At 46.0% G+C, this 25,944-nt stretch overlaps 1 protein-coding gene across 1 annotated transcript in view; it reads left to right on the forward strand.

Moving 5' to 3' along the window:
- The first annotated feature begins 1,249 nt into the window (after positions 1-1,249).
- LOC110532091 (A disintegrin and metalloproteinase with thrombospondin motifs 20) overlaps positions 1,250-25,944 on the forward strand; it is a 143,228-nt gene continuing 118,533 nt past the window's right edge. Inside the window, exons 1-3 of the mRNA XM_036970373.2 lie at positions 1,250-1,677; positions 1,924-2,288; positions 16,089-16,260. Coding sequence (XP_036826268.2) covers positions 1,587-1,677; positions 1,924-2,288; positions 16,089-16,260 — 628 coding nt within the window. The 5' untranslated portion in view covers positions 1,250-1,586. The remainder of the gene's footprint in view (positions 1,678-1,923; positions 2,289-16,088; positions 16,261-25,944) is intronic.

A 25,944-nucleotide genomic window follows, 5' to 3' on the forward strand; every position in this document is an offset into this window, starting at 1 on the left:
AGTCTGCAGGTATAATGCTTTGTAACTTAATATAAGAAAGTTTTAGCATTTATAATAATGCTTATATAATAAGGCTCATGACTGCATGGCCAGGCATGACTCCAACACCATCAACAAGTTTGCCAATGACACAACAGTGGTAGGCCTGATCACCGACAACGATGAGACAGCCTATAGGGAGGAGGTCAGAGACCTGGCCGTGTGGTACCAGGACAACAACCTCAAGACAAAGGAGATGATTGTGGACTACAGGAAAAGGAGGACCGAGCACGCCCCTATTCACATCGACGGGGCTGCAGTGGAGTAGGTTGAGAGCTTCAAGTTCCGTGATGTCCACATCACCAACAAACAATCATGGTGCAAACACACTAAGACAGTTGTGAAGAGGGCACGACAAAGCTTATTCCCCTCAGGAGACTGAAAAGATTTGGCATGGGTCATCAGATCCTCAAAAGGTTCTACAGCTGCACATCGAGAGCACTGGTTGCATCACTGCCTGCTATGGCAACTGTTCCGTCTCCGACAGCAAGGCACTAAAGAGCGTAATGAGTATGACCCAGTACATCACTGGGGCCAAGCCTCCTGCCATCCAGAACCTCTATACCAGGCAGTCAGAGGAAGGCCCTAAAAATTGTCAAAGACTGGAGCCACCCTAGTCATGGACTGTTCTCTCTGCTACCGCATGGCAAGCGGTACAGGAGTGCCAAGTCTAGGTCCAAAAGACTTCTTAACAGCTTCTACGCCCAAGCCATAAGACTCCTGAACAGCTAATCAAAGGGCTACCCAGACGCTCCTTTTATGCTGCTGCTACTCTCTGTTTATTATCTATGCATAGTCACCTCTACTAACCGGTGTACCCCCACTTTGACTCTGTACCGGTACACCCTGTATATAGCCTCGCTATTGTTATTTTACTGCTGCTGGTTAATTATTTGCTACTTTTATTTTCAATTTTTTACTTAACACTTTTTTTCTGAAAACTTCTTGTTGGTTAAGTGCTTGTAAGTAAGCATTTCACTGTTGTATTCGGAGCATGTGATGCCTCTCTAAGTATCAAAATTCCAACTGACTGGTTCATTTTGAGATGATAATAAGACATACAGGCAGGTTTAGTAAATGCATTATCACTATTGCAGTTATCTTTTACCATAGCATAGGCAACTCACAAAAATAAGGCTACAGACTGCTCCAAATTGTATGGTGGTCGAGTCACACTCACCATTGGCTCTCCGGCCTAGGGGCGGGTCTTGTTTCTGATGTTGGCGAGCGTTTAGGGTGCAAGGGGTGTTCTATGGATGGCGAAGGAAAAGCTTACTTGGCACTGATCCCTCCTTTCCATATAGACGTAGCTTACGTTAGGCATCAAATACTCTGTAATGTATCGTAAATAGTGTGTGTTTGCAGAGGATAGTGGATGCATGTTTAATAATGCGATGAGGCCAATGCACTTTGCAAGACTTGTGCTGCAGAGAGCCTCCGCAGATCCCACGACCTGTTGCTGAAGCCGGGAGGAGAGAGAAGAGGCGCTTGAGAAGGATAGTACTGCATTGGACACGAGAGCTGGTGGTTTCTTCGCTGAGGAAATCATGCAGTTTGCAATCTGGCTGGTTGGACTAATGTGTCATCTGTCAGCACTTGTCCGCAACTCCTTGGAATACCGATTGCATCCGAAACAAGGTAGCCTACATATCTTGTTGATTTATGGTAGGATCCACCCGGTTAAAATGCAGTTTCTGAGAGTATGTTTAAAATGTTTAGTAGGCTAAATGGCACTGAGAAAATATTCCAGTAGAGTAACAGTACATTGTAGCCTACATGTTCTCATATAAAATAGTTGAATGTTCAAAACTGTTACATTGACATCTCTATTGGCTACATTATAAACCGTTATAAACTCTAATGCACGTTTCCCTTGTCTTTTAGAAAGTTTCATCAAACAGTTGTCGTCCTATGAAATTATCACCCCGCTGCGGATAAATGATTTCGGAGAATCATTCCCCCACACATTGCACTACAAAAGGAAACGGAGAAGTATACATGCAGATTATTCGGCTGGTTTACGTGCTCACTACAGAATTGACGCATTCGGACAACGCTTTCATCTCAATCTAACCGCCGACTCCGGTTTTATCGCCCCCACATACACTGTGACACATTTGGGAGCGGAATACAGCAAATCAACCGAGTCCCGCCAACAAGACCTCAGCGATATGCGTCACTGCTTTTTCCGCGGACATATCAACGCCAAGATTGAATCAACCGCTGTCTTCAGTCTGTGCACTGGCCTTGTGAGTATGACTCTAAACTTAGATACTTTTTAACAGACATTGCTGACAAGTCTCCCGGGTAATTCCCATTTCAACGGATTCCAAGCATATCCCCCATAACACACTAGTGAAGTGCATATGTGTAACATGAGCATGTGTGGCTTGACATGTGTCATTGACCACAGTGTGAGCAGGGACAGCATCGCGTTTTATGCCTATTCAGCAGTAATACCACTGGGGTGATGCTGCTATTACACACGATTTGCATATTGTCCTCTGCTGGATATTGTTTACATAGTGGGTATCTGTGACATACATGTGTTTTTTAAATGATGAAACACCTTGGACACATGTTTGTTTTTATTGTGCAAATTACAGAATTACACATAGCCTAGGCCTCTTGGAATATACAGTACCAGTCAAAAGTTTGGACACACCTACTCATTCCAGGGTTTTTCTTTATTTTTACTATTTTCTACATTGTAGAATAATAGTGAAGACATCAAAACTATGAAATAACACATATGGAATCATGTAGTAACCAAAAAGTGTTAAACAAATCTAAATATATTTTATAATTGAGATTCTTCAAAGTAGCCACACATTGCCTTGATGACAGCTTTGAACACTCTTGGTATTCTCTCAACCAGCTTCACCTGGAATGCTTTTCCAACAGTCTTGAAAGAGTTCCCACATATGCTGAGCACTTGTTGGCTGCTTTTCCTTCACTCTGCGGTCCAGATTGTGAGATTGTGTTGAATAGATGACTTTATGGGTCAGATAGGATTACTGTACAGGGGCAGGGTTTGAACTCAAAGGGGTTTTGCCTGGGGTAACTGGCACTGGCCATGTATCAGATGTTCTGCATGGCTGTATAACTTAACTAGCACGAAACACCATCAACTGATTGTGTTTCAGTGAATCACACCCTTCTCTTACCTCTTTTATTTACGTACTTTAATGTTCAGTGGATGACTTCAGATATACTGTACATACAGATAGTACCTCACCTTCTGGAAAAAGAAGAAATAAGATATAATATTTATGAGATTTGATTGTCATCCTGGCCAACTTGATGTACTGCATGAATTCAAGCTATTTTCCAAACATTAATGTATGACTTCAAGCTCCTTTTCAAATGTGTTTGCATCTGTAAAGTTGATTAGTACCCTCTGTGATGTTGTCAATTCAATTAAATTCAAGGCGCTTTATTGACATGGGAAACATATGTTAACATTGCCAAAGCAAGTGAAGTAGATAATATACAAAAGTGAAATAAACAATAAAAATGTACAGTAAATCAAATCAAATGTATTTATATAGCCCTTCTTAGATCAGCTGATATCTCAAAGTGCTGTACAGAAACCCAGCCTAAAACACCAAACAGCAAGCAATACAGGTGTAGAAGCACAGTAAACATTAAACTCACAGAAGTTCCAAAATAATTAAGACATTTCAAATGTAATTTTATGTATATATACAGTGTTGTAACAATGTGCAAATCGTTAGTCATATCATCAGTCATTGAGAACGACAGGACAATAGGCACAGAGAGAGCATCAGTACACCCATGGCTCTAGGCTATTAGGTCATAAACGTGTTGGCCTAGTCTCTGAGAGCGGAGGCTGCTGGGGCTTCGTTGGACGAGCACATTTTGGTGTGATGAGGTCATTAAGGGATGATTAAGCCTCTAAAACAAAAGAGTCATTTTGAGAAGGAAGTTTCCCTTGTCTCTGGTGCCCAATGGCTTCCCTCCGGGGAGGCTAGGGGCCTTGTGTCTTTTCACAGTGTGCTGTGACTTGTGGGAAACAGGAGAAAGATCTTGGGCTGTGGATAATTACTAATGAAGGTGCTGAGAGGAATCTAGAGGACAACTCACACCGTGGGAAATGTGTGTCCTTGGGACTTTCTCTGTTTAAAGGAACATAATGGGGGTACATTCAGAATACCCCCTATGTATCCCATATGTCCCTCTCTCTGTTTCTACAGTCAGCTGCCAAGTGATGGATGTCTATGTAAAGATCCGATGCTAGACATTTTAACGGTCTATTTAACCTGAGCGATGGACTGTCTTCACTGTACGTCACATTAGATGAGTCAGCCTATAGTGCATGACAGTGGTCTTTGCCAGCTGTGTGCCAACAGACAGAGATTCCTCACCTTGGACTTTGTGGTGTTCCCTCCACCATTGCCTTGAACTGAAGCTTTCTGTGGAGTCCCCTCCACCATGGCCTTAACCTGAACAGGACATTTTTCTGCCATTGTAATCCTTGGGCCGGCTGCTTAAGCACTTTTTGGGGTTACTTAATTTTTTTTATATATATACATTTTCAGAATGGAAAAAACGCTTTCAGTGTAAAGTTAAATGACTAAAACCATTTATAAAGTGTGTAGAAAAGATAATGTACCTATATATTTTTGATTAATATAAACTCTGAGAACTAACAATCACCAAAATAAAAACTAGACAGTGAGGGGAAATAGACCATTCCAAAAACAATGAATTTAGCAGTATTCATTTTGTTATTATGTTTGAGCAAAACACAGCACTAGCCTTAGCAATTTGCATAGAATTGTAGGAAATGTGCTTTTAAACTGCTTCTCTCTCAGCTCAGTGGAGAAATATGTAGAATTGGCACAAATTGGCTTAACATTTAAAACATTTCTCTGCACCAACTCTAAAATATTCTCAAAAATATTAGCCGTGCCTACAGGCCGACCACGCTCATTGATATGCCCCACTGCCACACCCACAACCTAAGCTCTTTTTTGATCCAGAAAAAAACTCTACTGAAGCTCTCTGTGGAGTCCCCTGCACCATGGCCTTGACCTGAAACTCTCTGTGGAGTCCCCTGCACCATGGCCTTGACCTGAAGCTCTCTGTGGAGTCCCCTGCACCATGGCCTTGACCTGAAGCTCTCTGTGGAGTCCCCTGCACCATGGCCTTGACCTGAAGCTCTCTGTGGAGTCCCCTGCACCATGGCCTTGACCTGAAGCTCTCTGTGGAGTCCCCTGCACCATGGCCTTGACCTGAAGCTCTCTGTGGAGTCCCCTCCACCAAAGTCCCATTTCAGCACCCATTCCTGACAGCAACCATTGTCTGTCCATCTGAACCTCGTTTTCAGATTTCCAAGTGACTAGGAACTAACACTAGACCCCTGACACCATTTTAATTATCCAATAAATTAAATCAATCAAGTCTATTCCTCATTCTGATAATGTACTACTACCTCATTTTCACATTTGGTCTGATAGAATTTGGTAAATGTCATACAGAGATGTACAATGTTACATAGGTCGTTGTCAGTCTGTGCATCACTACTGTCTTGACCCCATGCTCTATTGGACACAGCACATGTAGGAAGTACCTAGTGCCCAGCCTCTGTCTAGTTCATCAACTCAGTAATCATTCAGTCCTTGGCATTACTGTACAGTACCTGAGTGAATACCTTAGGCTTAGGCTGACATTTGCCTTGACATTACTGTACAGTACCTGAGTGAATACCTTAGGCTTAGGCTGACATTAGCCTTGACATTACTGTACAGTACCTGAGTGAAAGGCTGACATTAGCCTTGACATTACAGTACAGTACCTGAGTGAATACCTTAGGGTTAGGCTGACATTAGCCTTGACATTACTGTACAGAACCTGAGTGAATACCTTAGGCTTAGGCTGACATTAGCCTTGACATTACTGTACCTGAGTGAATACCTTAGGCTTAGGCTGACATTAGCCTTGACATTACTGTACCTGAGTGAATACCTTAGGGTTAGGCTGACATTAGCCTTGACATTACTGTACAGTACCTGAGTGAATACCTTAAGCTTAGGCTGACATTAGCCTTGACATTACTGTACAGAACCTGAGTGAATACCTTAGGCTTAGGCTGACATTAGCCTTGACATTACTGTACCTGAGTGAATACCTTAGGGTTAGGCTGTCACGCCCTGACCATAGTTTACTTTGTATTTTCTATGTTTTGATTGGTCAGGGTGTGATCTGAGTGGGCATTCTATGTTACATGTCTAGTTTGTCTAGTTCTATGTTCGGCCTGATATGGTTCTCAATCAGAGGCAGGTGTTCGTCATTGTCTCTGATTGGGAACCATATTTAGGTAGCCTGGGTTTCACTGTGTGTTTGTGGGTGATTGTTCCTGTCTATGTGTTTTCACCAGATAGGCTGTTTAGGTTTTCGTTACGTTCATCACGTTCTTTATTTTGTAGTGTTTGTATTGATTCGTGTTTTACGTTTGTTCATTAAAACATGGATCGCAATCTACACGCTGCATTTTGGTCCGATCCTTGTTCTACCTCTTCATCAGAGGAGGAGACTGAAGAAAACCGTTACAGAATCACCCACCACAAAAGGACCAAGCAGCGTGTCAACAGGCAGGAGCAGCGCGAGGAGAAGCGCAATAAGGATTTCTGGACATGGGAGGAAATCCTCGACGGGAGAGGACCCTGGGCTAAACCAGGGGAGTGTAGCCGCACTAAGGTGCAGCGGGAGAAGAAACAACAGGAACAGCCCAAGGAGGAGTACAGTATGGAGTATACTACTTGGGAGGAGATCGACAGGTGGGCGGCCGACCCAGGGAGAGTGCCGGAGCCTGCCTGGGATTCGCTGGAGCAGTGCGAGGAAGGTTACCGTAGAATGGAGGCGGTGAAAGCAGAGAGGCGCTGGTATGAGAAGGCAGCACGGCGACGCGGATGGAAGCCTGAGAGGCAACCCCAAAAATTTCTTGGGGGGGGGCTAACAGGGAGTATGGCTACGCCAGGTAGGAGACCTGGGCAGACTCCCTGTGCTTACCGGGGGGCTAGAGAGACCGGACAGGCACCGTGTTATGCAGTGGTGCGCACGGTGTCTCCAGTGCGGGTGCATAGCCCGGTGCGGTATATTCCAGCTCCGCGTGTCTGCCGGGCTAAATTGAGCGTCGAGCCTAATGCCATGAAGCCGGCTCTACGCAGCTGGTCCCCAGTGCGTCTCCTTGGGCCGGCTTACATGGCACCAGCCTTGCGCTCGGTGTCTCCGGTTCGCCTGCATAGTCCAGTGCGGGCTATTCCACCTCGCCGCACTGGCAGGGCAACCGTGAGCATTCAACCAGGTAAGGTTGGGCAGGCTCGGTGCTCAAGAGCTCCAGTGCGCCTGCACGGTCCGGTTTTTCCAGTACCACCTCCACACCCCAGCCCTCCGGTAGTAGCTCCCCGCACCAGGCTTCCTGTGCGTGTCCTCGGCCCAGTACCACCAGTGCCAGCACCACGCATCAGGCCTACAGTGCGTCTCGCCTGTCCAGCGCTGTCGGAGCCCTCCTCCTCTCCAGCGTTGTCGGAGTCTCCCGCCTGTTTAGCGCTGTTAGAGCCTTCCTTCTCTACAGCGCTGCCGGAGTCTCCCGCCTGTTCAGAGCTGCCAGTTTGCAAAGAGCTGCCAGTTAGCATAGAGCTGCCAGTTAGCAAGGAGCTGCCAGTCTGCAAGGAGCTGCCAGTCTGCAAGGAGCTGCCAGTCTGCATAGAGCTGCCAGTCTGCAAGGAGCTGCCAGTCTGCAAGGAGCCGCCAGAGCTGCCTTTCTGCAGGATGCCGCCAAAGCTGCCAGTCTGCAAGGAGCCGCCAGAGCTGCCAGTCTGCAAGGAGCCGCCAGAGCTGCCAGTCTGCAAGGAGCCGCCAGAGCTGCCAGTTAGCATGGAGCAGCCAGGGCCGCCAGTCAGTATGGAGCAGCCAGGGCCGCCAGTCAGCATGGAGCAGCCAGGGCCGCCAGTCAGCATGGAGCAGCCAGGGCCGCCAGTCAGCATGGAGCAGCCAGTCAGCATGGAGCAGCCAGAGCAGCCAGTCAGCATGGAGCAGCCAGAGCTGCCAGTCAGCATGGAGCAGCCAGTCAGCATGGAGCAGCCAGGGCCGCCAGTCAGCATGGAGCAGCCAGGGCCGCCAGTCAGCATGGAGCAGCCAGGGCCGCCAGTCAGCATGGAGCAGCCAGGGCCGCCAGTCAGCATGGAGCAGCCAGTCAGCATGGAGCAGCCAGTCAGCATGGAGCAGCCAGAGCAGCCAGTCAGCATGGAGCAGCCAGAGCTGCCAGTCAGCATGGAGCAGCCAGTCAGCATGGAGCAGCCAGAGCTGCCAGTCAGCATGGAGCAGCCAGTCAGCATGGAGCAGCCAGAGCTGCCAGTCAGCATGGAGCAGCCAGTCAGCATGGAGCAGCCAGAGCTGCCAGTCGACCAGACTCTCCCAGATCTGCCAGTCGACCAGACTCTTCCAGATCTGCCAGTCGACCAGACTCCTCCAGATCTGCCAGTCGTCCAGACTCTTCCAGATCTGCCAGTCGTCCAGACTCTTCCAGATCTGCCAGTCGTCCAGACTCTTCCAGATCTGCCAGTCGTCCAGACTCTTCCAGATCTGCCAGTCGACCAGACTCTTCCAGATCTGCCAGTCGACCAGACTCTTCCAGATCTGCCAGTCGACCAGACTCTTCCAGATCTGCCAGTCGACCAGACTCTTCCAGATCTGCCAGTCGACCAGACTCTTCCAGATCTGCCAGTCGACCAGACTCTTCCAGATCTGCCAGTCGACCAGACTCTTCCAGATCCGCCAGTCGTCCAGATTCTCCCAGATCCGCCAGTCGACCAGATTCTCCCAGATCCGCCAGTCGACCAGATTCTCCCAGATCCGCCAGTCGACCAGATTCTCCCAGATCCGCCAGTCGACCAGATTCTCCCAGATCCGCCAGTCGACCAGATTCTCCCAGATCCGCCAGTCGACCAGATTCTCCCAGATCCGCCAGTCGACCAGATTCTCCCAGATCCGCCAGTCGACCAGATTCTCCCAGATCCGCCAGTCGACCAGATTCTCCCAGATCTGCTAGTCGACCAGGATCTGCTGAAACCGCCAGCCAGCCAGGTTCTGGTAGTTTCTACTACCTGCCTGGGCTTCTTCTCAGTGCTGAGCTTCTTCTCAGTGCTGAGCTTCCTCTCAGTGCTGAGCTACCCATCTGTCCCGAGTTACCTCTGTCCCGAGCTGTCCCTCTGTCCCATGTTATCATTGTGGTGGGTAACCTATTTAGGGACGTTTAGGAGGGGGATTAAAACTGTCATGGAGTGGGGTCCACGTCCAGCGCCAGAGCCGCCACCGCGGACAGATGCCCACCCAGACCCTCCCCTATAGGTTCAGGTTTTGCGGCCGGAGTCCGCACCTTGGGGGGGGGGTACTGTCACGCCCTGACCATAGTTTACTTTGTATTTTCTATGTTTTGATTGGTCAGGGTGTGATCTGAGTGGGCATTCTATGTTACATGTCTAGTTTGTCTAGTTCTATGTTCGGCCTGATATGGTTCTCAATCAGAGGCAGGTGTTCGTCATTGTCTCTGATTGGGAACCATATTTAGGTAGCCTGGGTTTCACTGTGTGTTTGTGGGTGATTGTTCCTGTCTATGTGTTTTCACCAGATAGGCTGTTTAGGTTTTCGTTACGTTCATCACGTTCTTTATTTTGTAGTGTTTGTATTGATTCGTGTTTTACGTTTGTTCATTAAAACATGGATCGCAATCTACACGCTGCATTTTGGTCCGATCCTTGTTCTACCTCTTCATCAGAGGAGGAGACTGAAGAAAACCGTTACATAGGCTGACATTAGCCTTGACATTACTGTACAGTACCTGAGTGAAAGGCTGACATTAGCCTTGACATTACTGTACAGTACCTGAGTGAAAGGCTGACATTAGCCTTGACATTACTGTACAGTACCTGAGTGAAAGGCTGACATTAGCCTTGACATTACTGTACAGTACCTGAGTGAGTGTTTCAGGCTGACAGTGCCTGTCTGCACTTTGACGTAAACATAATGTTCTGCTGAATGGCATAGGCTGCTTGCTACAAGATGTCTTCTGCTTGATGGCCTTGTGCTCAAACACTTCCCCCCAGCACAAACTGCCAGCACCATGCCTCGTAATGATACAGTGTAACTGCTCAATGCCTGTGCATTCACATTCATTCGTCAACTGTACTGCTTTCAGAGGAGCAGAGTGGGGCTGCCTTCCTGCACTCAAGGTAGTTTAGTTTACACACAGTATACAAGGAGAGAGAGAGAGAGAGAGAGAGAGAGAGAGTGAGAGCGTCTGCCAACTTGCAGAAGTTTGTTTCCTCTGCTTTGTGTCATGTTATTACAACCCAGTCATTATATTGTACTTGGGCTCAGATTCATCTCTCATCATAGAGCTAGGCCAGCAACACGTAGGCTTTCCAAGATGCAAGGGTGCTACGGGGCAAGTGTTTCTAACATCTATTGTGAACGGAAAAGAGGAACTGTACATTATTATTATGGTTGTAATGGATATTATTTTCCATGTCCTATCTGGATATTTTCCCGTTGTCAAACACCGACCACTTGTGGAGATGGTCATTGAAATTTCCCCCAAAAGATAACATTCCACTGCACAATATCCTGTTAAAGTGTGCGTATGAAATTACCATACAAACACCTTTGTCTTCACGGCCGAGTGAGCCAGCGAGTGGCTGGCTGTTGAACTAAGCAGCTTTGTGAGGGCCTCCCTCATCTGCCACATCAATATTTGCATTGCTCTGACAGCCGCCTCTTCCTGTCACGATTAAAGTATTGCACTCTCAAATACCATAAAACAACAGTTTAAATTATTTATTTTTTTACCCCTTTTTCTCCCCAATTTCATGGTATCCAATTGTTTTTTTAGTAGCTACTATCTTGTCTCATCGCTACAACTCCCGTATGGGCTCGGGAGAGACGAAGGTTGAAAGTCATGCGTCCTCCGATACACAACCCAACCAAGCCGCACTGCTTCTTAACACAGCGCCATCCAACCCGGAAGCCAACCGCACCAATGTGTTGGAGGAAACACCATGCACCTGGCAACCTTGGTTAGCGTGCACTGTGCCCGGCCCGCCACAGGAGTCGCAGGTGCGCGATGAGACAAGGATTTCCCTACCGGCCAAACCCGGACGACGCTAGGCCAATTGTGCGTCGCCCCACAGACCTCCCGGTCGCGGCCGGTTACGACAGAGCCTGGGCGCGTACCCAGAGTCTCTGGTGGCACAGCTGGCGTTGGAGTACAGCGCCCTTAACAACTGCGCCACCCGGGAGGCCCATAAAACAACAGTTTTAAAGCCACCGTCTGTATTTAGGTGACATGCTAATGGTGTGTGATATGAAATAAATAAAATACAAATGCATTATTTTTTAGGCTTTTTCTTCCCCAATTGGTAGTTACAGCCTTGTCCCATCACTGCAACTCCCATACGGACTCGGGAGAGGTGAAGGTCGAGAGCCTTGCGTCCTCCGAAACACGACCTTGCCAAGCCGCACTGCTTCTTGACACACTGTTCACTTAACCCGTAAGCCAGCCGCAACTATGTGTCGGAGGAAACACCGTACAACTGGCAACCGTATCAGCATGTATGCCCCCGGTCCGCCACATGAGTCACTAGAGGGTGATGGGACAAGGACATCCCTGCCGGCCAAACCCTTCCCTAACCCGAACAATGCTGGGCCAATTGTGCGCCGCCTCATGGGTCTCCCGGTCACGGCCGGCTGCGACACAGCCCGGGATCGAACCCGGAACTCTAGTGACATCTAGAGTCATTGCCTTAGACTGCTGTGACACTCGGGAGGCCCGTCATATGAAATGACTCTATTAGATATGTGTCAATCAAGCCCATTTTTTCTCATCAGATTTCATGAGGATGATGCTGTCATCTGACCCTTTATTACACAATGTCCTTAACTCAAAGAATTAAATAATTCTTCAGACATTCCAGAATGCAAATTATGGAATTTGCATTCAAATAAAATAATTTTATTTGCCACATGCTTCGTAAAAAACAGGTGTTGACTAACATTGAAATGCTTACTTACGAACCGTTCCCAACAATGCAGAAAAAAGAAAATAGAGAAATAATCAAAAAGTAATAACACGTAATAATAAAAGTAATAATACATACACAATGAGTAATGATAACTTGGTCATATACATGGGGTGCCAGTACCAAGTCAATGTGCAGGGGTACGAGGTAATTTAAGTAGAGATGTACATATAGCTAGGAATAAAGTGACTAGGCAACAAGATAGACAATAAACAGTTGCAGCAGCATATGTTATGAATCAAAAATAAGTTTGTGCGAAAAGGGTCAATGTAGATAGTTAAATAGTTAACCAAATAGTGGCTTGGGCTTGGGGGTAGAAGCTGTTCATGGTCCTGTTGGTTCCAGACTTGGTGCATCGTTACCACTTGCTGTGCAGTAGCAGAGAGAACAGTCTATGACTTGGGTGGCTGGAGTCTTTGAAAAACATTTGGTCCTTCCTGACACCGCCTGGTATAGAGATCCTGGGTGGCAGGGAGCTCGGCCCCAGTGATGTACTGGGCCGTACGCACTACCAACTGTAGCGCTATGCGGTCGGATGCCAAGCAGATGCCATACCAAACCAGTCAAGATGCTCTTAATGTTGCAGCAGTATAACGTTTTGAGGCCCATGCCAAATCTTTTCAGCATCCTGAGGTGTAAGAGGCGATGTCGTGTCCTCTTCGCGACTGTGTTGGTGTGTGTGGACCATGATAGATCCTTAGTGATGTGGACACAGAGGAACTTGAAGCTCTCGACCCGTCCCACTACAGCCCTGTCGATGTGAATGGGGATGTTCTCGGCCTTCGTTTCCTGTAGTCCACGATCAGTTCCTTTGTCTTGCCGACGTTGAGGGAGAGGTTGCTGTCCTGGCACCACACTGCCAGGTCTTTGGCCTCCTCCCTACAGGCTGTCTCATCATCGTCGGTGATCAGGCCTACCACTGTCGTGTCGTCAGCAAACTTAATTATGGTATTGGAGTAATGCGTGGCCATGCAGTAATGGGTGAACAGGGAGTACCCCTGAGGGGCTCCTGTGTTCATGGTCAGCGGATGTCTTGTTGCCTACCCTCACCACCTGGGGGCGGCCCGTCAGGAAGTTCAGGATCCAATTGCAGAGGGAGGTGTTCAGTCCCAGGGTCCTTAGCTTAGTGATGAGCTTTGAGGGCAATTAGGTGTTGAACACATAGCTGTAGTCAATGAATAGCATTCTCTCGTAGGTGTTCCTTTTGTCCTAGTGGGAAAGGGCAGTGTGGAGTGCAATAGAGATTGCATCATCTGTAGATCTGTTGGGGCGGTATGCATATTGGAATGCGTGCAGGGAGTCTGATGGTGTTGATGTGAGCCATGACAAGCCTTTCAAAGCATTTTGCTTTTTTAAATGTTTTATAAATGTTTTATTTATTTATTTATTTTTACACCTTTTTCTCCCCAATTTTCATGGTATCCAACTGGTAGTTACAGTCTTGTCCAACCGCTGCAGCTCCCGTACGGACTCGGGAGTGGTGAAGGTCGAGAGCCGCGCGTCCTCCGAAACATAACCCAGCCAAGCCGCACTGCTTCTTGACACAACGCCCACTTAACCCGGAAGCCAGTCGCACCATACACCTGGCGACCGTGTCAGTGGGCATTGTGACCGGCCCGCCATAGGAGTCACTTGTGCGCGATGGGATAAGAACATCCCTGCCTGCCAAACCCTCCCCTAACCCGGACGACTCTGGGCCAATTGTGCGCCGCCCCATGGGTCTCCCAATCGCGGCCGGCTGCGACAGAGCCTGGACACGAACCCAGATCTCTGGTGGCACAGCCTTAGACCACTGAGCCACTCGGTAGGCCAGCATTTTATTGCTACAGGTGTGAGTGCTACGGGGCGATAGTCATTTAGACAGGTTACCTTGGTGTTTTTGGGCACAGGGACTATGGTGGTCTACTTGATACATGTAGGTATTACAGACAGGGTCAGTGAGAGGTTGAAAATGTCAGTGACGACACTTGCCAGCTGGTCAGCGCATGTTCTGAGTACGTGTCCTGGTAATTCGTATGGCCCTGCAGACTTGTGAATGTTAACCTGTTTAAAAGTCTTACTCACAACGGCTACGGAGAGCGTAATCACACAGTCGTCCAGAACAGCTGGTGTTCTCATGCATGGTTCAGTGCTGCTTACCTCGAAGTGAGTGTAGAAGGCATTTAGCTGGTCTGGTAGGCTTGCATATCTGGGCAGTTCTCGGCTGGGTTTCCCTTTGTAATCCATGATAGTTTGCAAGCCCTGCCACATCAGACTAGCATCAGAGCCGGTGTAGTAGGATCCAAGCTTAGTCCTGTATTGACACTTTGCCTGTTTGATGGCTCGTCGGAGATCGTAGCAGTATTTCTTATAAGCGTCCGGATTAGTATCCCGCTCCTTGAAAGCGGCAGCTCTAGCCTTTAGCTCAGTGCGGATGCTTCCTGTAATCCATAGTTTATGTACATACGGTCACTGTGGGGACGACGTCAATCATGCACTTAATAATGGTGCTGGTGACTGATGTGTTAAACTCCTCAATGCCATCGTATGTAACATATTCCAGGCTGTGCTAGCAAAACAGTCCTGTAGCTTAGCATCTGCTTCATCGGACCACTTCCATATTGGGCACGTCTATGGGACTTACTGTTTGAGTTTCTTGCTTGTAATCAGGAATCAGGAGTATAGAGTTATTGTCGGATTTGCCAAACGGAGAGCAAGGGAGAGCTTTGTATGCATTTCTGTGTGTGGAGTAAATGTGATCGAGAGTTTTTTCACCTCTAGTTGCACTGGTGACATGCTGGTAGAAATGAGGTAAAACGGATTTCAGTTTCATTTTCTTGTTTGTTTATGGCCCTATACAGCTCATTGAGTGTGGTCTTAGTGCCAGCATCGGTTTGTGTTGGTAAACCGGTAAATAGTTTGGTCTACAGCTTATCATGAGGTATTCTAACTCAGGCGAGCAGAACCTTGAGTCTTCCTTAATATTAGAGATCACGCACTAGCTGTTGTTAACAAAGAGACACACATCCCCTCTTTAGCTTATCCGAAGCTGCCGTTCTGTCCTGCCGATGCAAAGAAAAAACAGCAACATGTACAGTATATTATCCATGTCCTCGTTCAGCCACGACTCTGAGAAACATAGATATTACATGATGGCCTATCCATATACGGCGGCAACATGATCAGACATTCAAATACTGCCATGGCAAGATCGTGTTACTACGACTACAAGTCTGGCCAAATTAAGATCAAACATCTGTACTAAGAGGGATTACCAGTGTGATAAATGGTGATTGACAGAGACCTCTCTAAGTAGTATTTTTCTGTTTGCTTATTTTCCAAGGTGTTCCCATTTCCACCAGCTAAAGAAGACTGTACTTTTTAGATATTCTTTTTAGATATTCGTTTTTCGGACCAATCATGGAACTAATGATGCATAGTACACTGTGTACTTTACTACTACTCAACATTTACTCAGAGAAACAGCACACATGCTATAACAGCTAGGTACATCACTCACATCAATCACTGATACATGGTCCTGAATGAACAAATGTAATAATTAGGAGTTGAGTTGTCTCTAGATCTATGTCTGGGACAATACAGGACATGCACTTGCTGACTGGTAGGGACTACTCAAAGGAGTTCTCTAGACACCAGTCCTATCATGCTACAGATGTAAGATCTTAAGGAAATGCAAACTTGTAGTGTATTTGATGTTGAAAAAGGCTTCAAAAGTTTGTAATTTCCACTTTAAAATGTCAGACTTGATTTCTCCCAATGAAAAATGTATTAAAATCCATTAATTATAATTCAAATAATAATTCACATTTCCTGTTTCTGCAGGATTATTTTCCTGCTGTAGCAAACTGGCTCTAATGAAGATCCTACATATGTATAGCTGCCATACACACTTCACAGACCTCCTCTAACCAACTCTTCTCTCACAATCTACCCTCTCTCCTCCAGATGGGGACTTTTACAACCCAGCATGGTGAATACTTCTTAGAGCCCCTGATGAAGGCGGATGAGGGGGAGGAGTACGACGAGGAGCACAACAAACCTCACCTCGTCTACAGACAGGACAGGAAGAGGAGAGAGAGTCCTGCCAGTGAGCCCACACAACCCTGCTCAGCTTCAGGTAACATACCTACCTACCACAGTCTGCCCCTGTACTAATCATAGTCAGAATTCTCTCCTATACTATACTATACTGTATTACACTATACTAGAGGGTTTTCCAAACTCGGTCCTACCCCCAAACCCCCCCCCGGTGCACGTTTTGGTTCTTTCCCTAACACTATACAGCTGATTCAAATAACCAACTCATCATCAAGCTTTGATTATTTGAATCAGCGGGGTGAGTTTGGGAAACCCTCTTATACTACGCTATGCTACACTACACTACACCACACGATTTTTGTATTCACTTTTATTTATTCAGGGGAGCCCAATTGAGTCCAGGGTCTCGTTCCCAACGGTGCCCTGATTACAAACATTTACTCAGAACAGGAAGAACAATTTATATTACAATTAAAACAAGACAAATAAAAATAACCACAAGGCACAACCACAACACCACAATTTTAGCAAATAAACCACTATAATCAATAGAAAAAACTGCAATCCTCAGTGAATTTATTCAACACCTGAGTACTAAACTACAATAGCGGCAGGAATTTTTGCAGGTTATTTCAACATTGGAGGGCACTAAAACTAAAGGAGGAATTACCTAAATTGGTCAAGACCAGAGGGACCTCAAGAGTTAACCAAACCTGTAAGCAGGTTTTTTAGCTCATTCTTTTATATGCTAGCAACGAAGTTAAGTAAGTTTGAAGCTTGTGTAGCAGGGCTTTGTAAACATAAAGGGAATAATGAATTGATCTACTGGACTTTAACAAGGACCAGCCAACCTTTTGATACAGGATGCAGCGCTGAGTATTGACACTGTCGAGAGATATAAAAGAATAGCGCTACGGTAGACGGCATCCAAAGGTTTAAGAGTAGTGGCTGCTGCAATCTGGTAAATGGTGTCACCATAATCAAGAACTGGCAGGAAAGTTGACTGTACCATCTGCTTCCTGCTATTTAGGTAAAGGCAAGGTCTATTTCTAAAAACAAAGCCCAATTTGAGTCTTAGCTTTTTAACTTTAAACATTAAGTCTTTGTCAATCCAAATGCCCAGATATTTGTAGGTGGTGTCCCGATCAATGGGAGAACCATCCAATGAATAAATATGTAGTCCATCTGAAACATTCTTGTGAGAACTAGAGAACAACATGTATTTAGTCTTGCCTGAATTATACAATACTACACTGCACTTTACTATACTTCACTTTACTATACTTCACTACACTACTTTACACTATACTTTACTATACTAATCACAGTCTAATTGTTACTGGGGTTCCCCTCACACCTGCTCTGTGTTGTAGTTCACTCTGTGCCACAGTCGTAATAGCTGCGCTAACAGCAAATTATACTTAGTTACGATTCTTGACTGCGGGTTTAGTGAGAAGATTTGAGTCTTGAGTGTCATTGACATTCTTTATTTAATTAAGCTAAAATGTGTTCTAGCCAGCCATCGCCTCCTGAGGTTTTTACTCTCCTTTCTGGAGTGTTCACACCCAAGACTGCGGAAGAACAGAGGAAGAAATAATTGCTTTTTAGTTTGCTGCACTGTCGGAGATAAATTTTGAAACTGGAGAGCACTGCATTTTATAAGCTGCTTTTAAATGTTCTCCATTTCATTAGAATTTTAATAGCTGCAGACTTTAGGTGGTGGAGAGGCCCACAAAAAGCAAAGTGACCCAGCAGAGTTCACCCTGACTCAGGCCCTTAAAAGATGGCTCATGGGGAGCTTTGTGGGCGGCCTTTGTTGGCTGATGCAATAAATCTTTTATGTGCTGGACACTTGATTTGCTTGTTGTCTGGACCCGGGTATTGTGTGCTGGTTGTGGCCATTGTCTGTGGCTGGAATTAAAGTAGTTGGAGTGACCTGAGGGGCCAGGCCAAAACCTCCTTAATATGCTTGCCTTTCACTCCTTCAGTCTGTGTGTGGCAAACACAGAGGGGCAAAAATCTGGAGGGTCTCACTCTCAGCCAGGCACTGGAGGACTTTAAAATATGCTCTCTCTCTGTGTAGACACTGTCAGACAGTGGGTGGGAGGCGGGAGCCTCTTGAAAGGCCTTGGTTTGACATGAAGGTGTAGCAGCTCACACAAGTTGTGGGTCTATCCACCCAGTCTCCATGTAATATCTTTCAAACCTCACAGATTAGATACAGTAGGTTTTTCTATTCAAAGTACCCAAGCAAACACATTCTTCCTCCTCACTTTTTAATAAGTCAATAGGCTCTTGTTATAACATAGATATATAGCAGGAGAAAGAGAAGACACCTATAGAATGCCTCATCAAAGGGCAGCAGAGCAGACACACAATGAGGCAGGATTAAAGGACAGAGACGACACAGGGCCGGGTTAGGACAGGAGCACTGTGAGGTGTCCTGGGCTGTGGTTCCACACCCTTATCTGATAGGCTTCTCTCCAGATGCACTGATAAATGCCTCTCTTTGAAGGCCACAGTAGGTCTGCCTGCCTGCCTGGCTGGCTGCTAGTGGGAATGTGTGCAGTGCAGTGCACACACTGACTGCTACTATCAGGTCAGGAGTAAACACTGTGTTGGTTGGCTGCTCTCAAAGCACAGCACAGGTATCAAATCAAAGTTTATTGGTTGCTTACACAGATTTGTAGATGTTATCGCAGGTGCAGCAAAATGCTTTTGTTTCTGAGGCGCAGTGGTCTAAGACACTGCATCGCAGTGCTAGAGGCGTCACTACAGATCCGGGTTCAATCCCGGGCTGTGTCGCGGCCGGCCGCGACCGGGAGACCCACGAGGTGGTGCACAATTGGCTCAGCGTTGTCCGAGTTAGGGGAGGGTTTGGCCGGCTGGGATGTCCTTGTCCCATCACTCTCTAGCGAATCCTTGTGGCGGCCGGGCGCATGCATGCAGACCTTGGTCGCCAGCTGAACTACCAATTGGAGATCACGAAATTGGGGAGAAAAAGGTGTAAAAATTACCCCCCAAAAAAATATATATACGTCCATCTCCAACAGTGCAGTAATATCTAGCAATACAATAACAATACACACTTAATCCAAAAGGTTAGAAAATATCAGAAATATCAGAACGAGCAATGACAGAGTCCAGAATATAAATGTGTATATATATACATAGTATATACAGTATGGACAGTATATTAATAGAAAAGGTATGTACAGCAGTAGTTACTGTATATAGGATGAGCCATGATTAGAATACAGTATATACACTACATGACCAAAAGTATGTGGACAGCTGCTTGTCAAACATCTCATTCCAAAATCATGGGCATTAATATGGAGTTGGTCCCCCGTTTGCTGCTATAACAGCCTCCACTCTTCTGGGAAGGCTTTCCACTAGATGTTAGAACATTGCTGCGGGGACTTGCCTCCATTCAGCCATGAGAGCATTAGTGAGGTAGGGCACTGATGTTGGGCGATTAGGCCTGGCTTGCAGTCGGCGTTCTAATTCCTCCCAAAGGTGTTGGATGGGGTTGAGGTCAGGGCTCTGTGCAGGCCAGTCAAGTTCTTCCACACCAATCTCGACAAACCATTTCTGTATGGACCTCGCTTTGTGCATGGGTCCATTGTCATGCTGAAACAGGAAAGGGCCTTCCCCAAACTGTTGCCACAAAGTTGGAATCACAGAATTGTCTAGAATGTCATTGTATGCTGCAGCGTTAAGGTTTCCCTTCCATGGAACTAAGGTGCCTAGCCTGAACCATGAAAAACAGCCCCAGACCATTATTCCTCCTCCACCAAACATTACAGTTTGCACTATGCATTGGGGCAGGTAGCGTTCTGCTGGCATCCATCAAACCCAGATTTGTCTGTCGAACTACCAGATGGTGAAGCGTCATTCGTCATTCCAGAGAACCTGTTTCCACTGCTCCAGAGTCCAATGGTGGCTAGCTTTACACCACTCCAGCCGACACTTGGCATTGCGCATGGTGATCTTAGGCTTGTGTGCGGCTACTCGGCCATGGAAACCCATTTCATGAACTTCCCGACCAACAGTTCTTGTGCAGACGTTGCTTCCAGAGGCAGTTTGGAACTCGGTAGTGAGTGTTTTAACCGAGGACAGGCGATAGTTATGCGCTACACACTTCAGCACTCGGTGGTCGCGTTCTGTCAGCTTGTGTGGCCTACCACTTTGTGACTGAGCCGTTGTTGCTCCTAGATGTTAACACTTCACAGTAATAACACTTACAGCTTTACCCTGGCAGACATTTGACAAACAGACAAACAGGTGGCATCCTATGACAGTGCCACGTTGAAAGTCACTGAGCTCTTCAGTAAGGCCATTCTACTGTCAATGTTTGTCTATGGAGATTGCATGGCTGTGTGCTTGATTTTCTACACCTGTCAGTGACTAATTTGAATTGGTGTCCATATGATTTTATATATATAGTGTACACATGAAGTGGGTAGAACAGTATGTTAACATTGTTAAGTGACCAGTGTTCAATGACTATGTACATAGGGCAGCAGTCTCTAAGGTGCAGGGCAGAGTACCAGGCGGTATCCGGCTAGTGACAGTGTCTAAGGTGCCGGCAGAGTACCAGGCGGTGGCCGGCTAGTGATGACTGTTCAACAGTCTGATGGCCTGGAGATCGAAGCTTTTTCAATCGGCTTTGATACACCTGCACTGTCTTCCTTTGCTAGATCATTGTATTTGATGATGTGGAAGAGCAATCTATTCGCTGCCTGTAAATTGGGGCTGGCATTCTTATATAGTTAATGGACAACTGGTCTGATAAATTAGGTGCACTCCACCCCCCTCTCTCCCTATTTTTCTTTATCTCTGGCTCTCTCCTCACAAATGTTCTCTCTATTTCTCGTCCCTCCCCCTCCATCCCATCACAGGCTGCATAAACATGTAGCTCTTTACTGCAGCGTAATTGCTGAGAGCAAATTGCATTGAGCAACACAGTCAGGACCACCAGGCAGAGTGCAGCTGTATGTGGGAAAATTTCTGGGTATACAATATGAAGTAGGTATAGATCCTTTTAAATGCACAAGCAGGTAGATGTGATTAAGATACTGTGCTACAAAACCAAGAATAAACTTGTGGGGGCCTTAAGTGGAGGGCCTCAAGGTAAAAAATGGGCCTGTGTGTTAGAAATGACAGGGCCGATTTCTAGACCTAGTCTGCACCTGTACAGTAGTGAAAGAAAAGAGAACCCGTTGCTACTAGAGGGCAGATTCCATTCTTGCTATCCCTCTATTCCTCTTTCTGAGGAGGTATAAAAGCACTCTTTGTGAGGGTCAATGATCTCATGGTCCTCTCTCTCCACACTTTATGTATATGTGAAAGAGGAGGCTTGTCTTAAATCAAAGTTGCTAGTCGGAGTTTGATTACTGAGGGGGCTGAAGGTTTTTGAGGCTTTGGTGGGTTGGAGAGTTGCAAGGAGGATCAAAACCTGCCAACGATCCCGGTTGGTCAGAACAGAACACACATGGAAATGCCAGGCGCTTCATAATGGACCATCCTGCCAGCCGTTCTTCACTCTATACATTGTCATTCAGTCAGTCATTTTTTTTCTTCCCCTCCCTTTCCTGCTATGCTCTTCAGGGAGACACATATTTTTGAAAACAGACAAAGATTAAAGGTTTTGTCTGTTTTGTCAAGCGGTCTTCCAGAACACAAACAAAATGTGTATCAGCGAAAAGATAAGTTTTACATTCAGATAGGCCTGTGTTGGCTCTTGTTGCTGCATTTGGGACTCACATGATAGTTCAGGAATGCTGTAGAAGAAAACTATAGGCCTATCATGGTATGCTGCAAGTGTTTACTTTCAGTTGTTTAAGAAGTTCCACATTTGGTGTTGTCCTGTTGTTTTCCATAGTTGATGTAGTCCTGTTGGTTTCCATAGTTGGTGTAGTCCTGTTGGTTTCCATAGTTGGTGTAGTCCTGTTGGTTTCCGTGGTTGGTGTAGTCCTGTTGGTTTCCGTAGTTGGTGTAGTCCTGTTGGTTTCCATAGTTGGTTAAGTCCTATTTGTTTTCCATAGTTGGTGTAGTCCTGTTGGTTTCCGTAGTTGGTGTAGTCCTGTTGGTTTTCCATAGTTGGTGTAGTCCTGTTGGTTTCCATAGTTGGTGTAGTCCTGTTGGTTTCCATAGTTGGTTAAGTCCTATTTGTTTCCATAGTTGGTGAAGTGCTGTTGGTTTCCATAGTTGGTGTAGTCCTGTTGGTTTCCATAGTTGGTGTAGTCCTGTTGGTTTCCATAGTTGGTGTAGTCCTGTTGGTTTCCATAGTTGGTGTAGTCCTGTTGGTTTCCATAGTTGATGTAGTCCTGTTGGTTTCCATAGTTGGTGTAGTCCTGTTGGTTTCCATAGTTGGTGTAGTCCTGTTGGTTTCCGTAGTTGGTGTAGTCCTGTTGTTTTCCATAGTTGGTGTAGTCCTGTTGGTTTCCATAGTTGGTTAAGTCCTGTTGGTTTCCATAGTTGATGTAGTCCTGTTGGTTTCCATAGTTGGTGTGGTCCTGTTGTTTTCCATAGTTGATGTAGTCCTGTTGATTTCCGTAGTTGGTGTAGTCCTGTTGGCTTCCATAGTTGGTGTAGTCCTGTTGGTTTCCGTGGTTGGTGTAGTCCTGTTGGTTTCCATAGTTGGTGTAGTCCTGTTGGTTTCCATAGTTGGTGTAGTCCTGTTGGTTTCCATAGTTGGTGTAGTCCTGTTGGTTTCCATAGTTGGTGTAGTCCTGTTGGTTTCCGTAGTTGGTGTAGTCCTGTTGGTTTTCCATAGTTGGTGTAGTCCTGTTGGTTTCCATAGTTGGTGTAGTCCTGTTGGTTTCCATAGTTGGTTAAGTCCTATTTGTTTCCATAGTTGGTGAAGTGCTGTTGGTTTCCATAGTTGGTGTAGTCCTGTTGGTTTCCATAGTTGGTGTAGTCCTGTTGGTTTCCATAGTTGGTGTAGTCCTGTTGGTTTCCATAGTTGGTGTAGTCCTGTTGGTTTCCATAGTTGATGTAGTCCTGTTGGTTTCCATAGTTGGTGTAGTCCTGTTGGTTTCCATAGTTGGTGTAGTCCTGTTGGTTTCCGTAGTTGGTGTAGTCCTGTTGTTTTCCATAGTTGGTGTAGTCCTGTTGGTTTCCATAGTTGGTTAAGTCCTGTTGGTTTCCATAGTTGATGTAGTCCTGTTGGTTTCCATAGTTGGTGTGGTCCTGTTGTTTTCCATAGTTGATGTAGTCCTGTTGATTTCCGTAGTTGGTGTAGTCCTGTTGGCTTCCATAGTTGGTGTAGTCCTGTTGGTTTCCGTGGTTGGTGTAGTCCTGTTGGTTTCCATAGTTGGTGTAGTCCTGTTGGTTTCCTTAGTTGGTGTAGTCCTGTTGGTTTCCATAGTTGGTGTAGTCCTGTTGGTTTCCATAGTTGGTGTAGTCCTGTTGGTTTCCATAGTTGGTGTAGTCCTGTTGGTTTCCATAGTTAGTGAGGTCCTGTTGGTTTCCATAGTTGGTGAGGTCCTGTTGGTTTCCATAGTTGGTGACGTCCTGTTGGTTTCCATAGTTGGTGATGTCCTGTTGGTTTCCATAGTTGGTGAGGTCCTGTTGGTTTCCATAGTTGGTGAAGTCCTGTTGGTTTCCATAGTTGGTGTGGTCCTGTTGGTTTCCATAGTTGGTGTAGTCCTGTTGGTTTCCGTAGTTGGTGTAGTGCTGTTGGTTTCCTTAGTTGGTGTAGTCCTGTTGGTTTCCATAGTTGGTGTAGTCCTGTTGGTTTCCATAGTTGGTGTAGTCCTGTTGGTTTCCATAGTTGGTGTAGTCCTGTTGGTTTCCATAGTTAGTGAGGTCCTATTGGTTTCCATAGTTGGTGAGGTCCTGTTGGTTTCCATAGTTGGTGACGTCCTGTTGGTTTCCATAGTTGGTGAGGTCCTGTTGGTTTCCATAGTTGGTGACGTCCTGTTGGTTTCCATAGTTGGTGAAGTCCTGTTGGTTTCCATAGTTGGTGTAGTCCTGTTGGTTTCCATAGTTGGTGTAGTCCTGTTGGTTTCCGTAGTTGGTGAAGTCCTATCTCTGCACACCTTGGTAAAATGTGTTGATTCTGTAGAAGCAAAACAGTATGTTTACACTGAGATAAAGTGAACAAAGATCAAGTTGAAGAGCTACTTGTGTCCACCATTGTGCAGTCGTATTTGGTTTTCCAACAAAATTCTCAAAAGTTTTTCCTCGCATATGCTGTCACCAACAGGGGAGTGTTGAAAATGCTACTGTCATAATAAGGTATTTTAAAATGTGACCTATTAGGGAAGATATGGCTTATGTTGTTTCATCCTCAGTCAATACACAGTAGTAAAGTTGTCATTGGCTGTTTTCCTTGCTATGTGTGTTCACGCATTGTTGTTAGAGCACTACAGTATTCCATGACTTATGCTTTCCATTTGATTTACAGAGAAATATTTCTCAAACTGAATATTTAATTTAGGCATAATATTTTTGTAAATTCAAGTTCAGATAGATAACTTTCCTTGACACTAACATGACCTAGATCATCTTCCCCACTACTGTTCACTAGGCACCGAGCAGCCATGTCTAGGACTACAGCTCGATATGCACACTAAGCCATCTTGGGTGGTTTTGCCACTGTTTTTGATAACTGTGAAGTTGGGAGCTGTTGAGTGGGTGATTAAGAGGCGAGTGTTCTTAAGTTTTAAAAGGTGAATGTTCCTCATTATGCCAGGATAGGTTTAAAAGCTTCTCCAAAGGAGCTCGTCAGACTGAAATCACAACAACACTGTGACTGCGTCGGTCCCTTAATGCAACATTCTGGGGGTTATCTGTCTGTCTGCCTGTGGGCAAAAGCTTGCATGTGAATCTCTGTGTCAGTTGTCCTGAGATGGAGATAGTCAGAAGGATGGGGGTGGCCAGGATAGGGGAAGACTATTCTCACTCTGCTCACTAGGTCTCTGCAGGGCTGACATGTATGAGAGCTTTGAAGGTAATAAGAGGTTGTAGTTAGTTGTCTGTTTCTCTCTCATGATGTACTTATAATACTGCAGGCCTGACTGGTCCCTGGTACTAGGACTGGGATGCGGTGAATGGAATAATTAGTGTGATTATAGAGAAGGTTTGAGTTGTTTCTGTTGGAGTACACAGAGTTTGTTGGCTGTGGGTCTGTGACTATCCCTCCCCGACACAAAGCATCGCAGCATTTCCCTTTGCCCCTGACCTCTAAACACAAATATTTCTATGGGAATCACCCATCGCCTGGCCCACAATGTAAAAATGACGTGGGTCCAAATGCAGGCTTCAGCTTTTTTTCTCAAGAGATTAATTTACATGGAAAATGCTCTCTCATGCCGTCTTCCATGTGTTTTGGTATTGGACTAGCCGACTTGAATCGCTCCCTGTTCTTTAGCGTGCCCATGTATGTGAATGGAAGCACGTGTTGTGTGTTGTGTGTGACTTTGGCTTGTGTCACCTTTTGTTTGGGGTCACTCATTGGATGGGATCTGACTATGGGCTCTTCCCTAGAGGTGTTCAGAACTACATTTAAATTGTTTACAATCTCAGTTTAAGTTGTTTTTGTCTCTCATGCCGTGTTGGGAATGGGCTCAGTAGTAGGCATGGTGCGATGGATGAATGGTTATCGGTCAGACAACCTCTATCACCTTTACGATCTGGCTCACAAAGTTGTGTGGGCTTTGGGATGTAATCTGGCTCCATAGGGCTTAGGTCCCCAACACACCATATTGTTACTCATCCTGAAATGTGTATCTGGCGGAGTGAGTGTGTTAAA

The sequence above is a fragment of the Oncorhynchus mykiss genome, chromosome 1, assembly GCF_057628025.1.
Source record: "Oncorhynchus mykiss isolate SJ-2025 chromosome 1, ASM5762802v1, whole genome shotgun sequence".
NCBI lineage: Eukaryota > Metazoa > Chordata > Actinopteri > Salmoniformes > Salmonidae > Oncorhynchus > Oncorhynchus mykiss.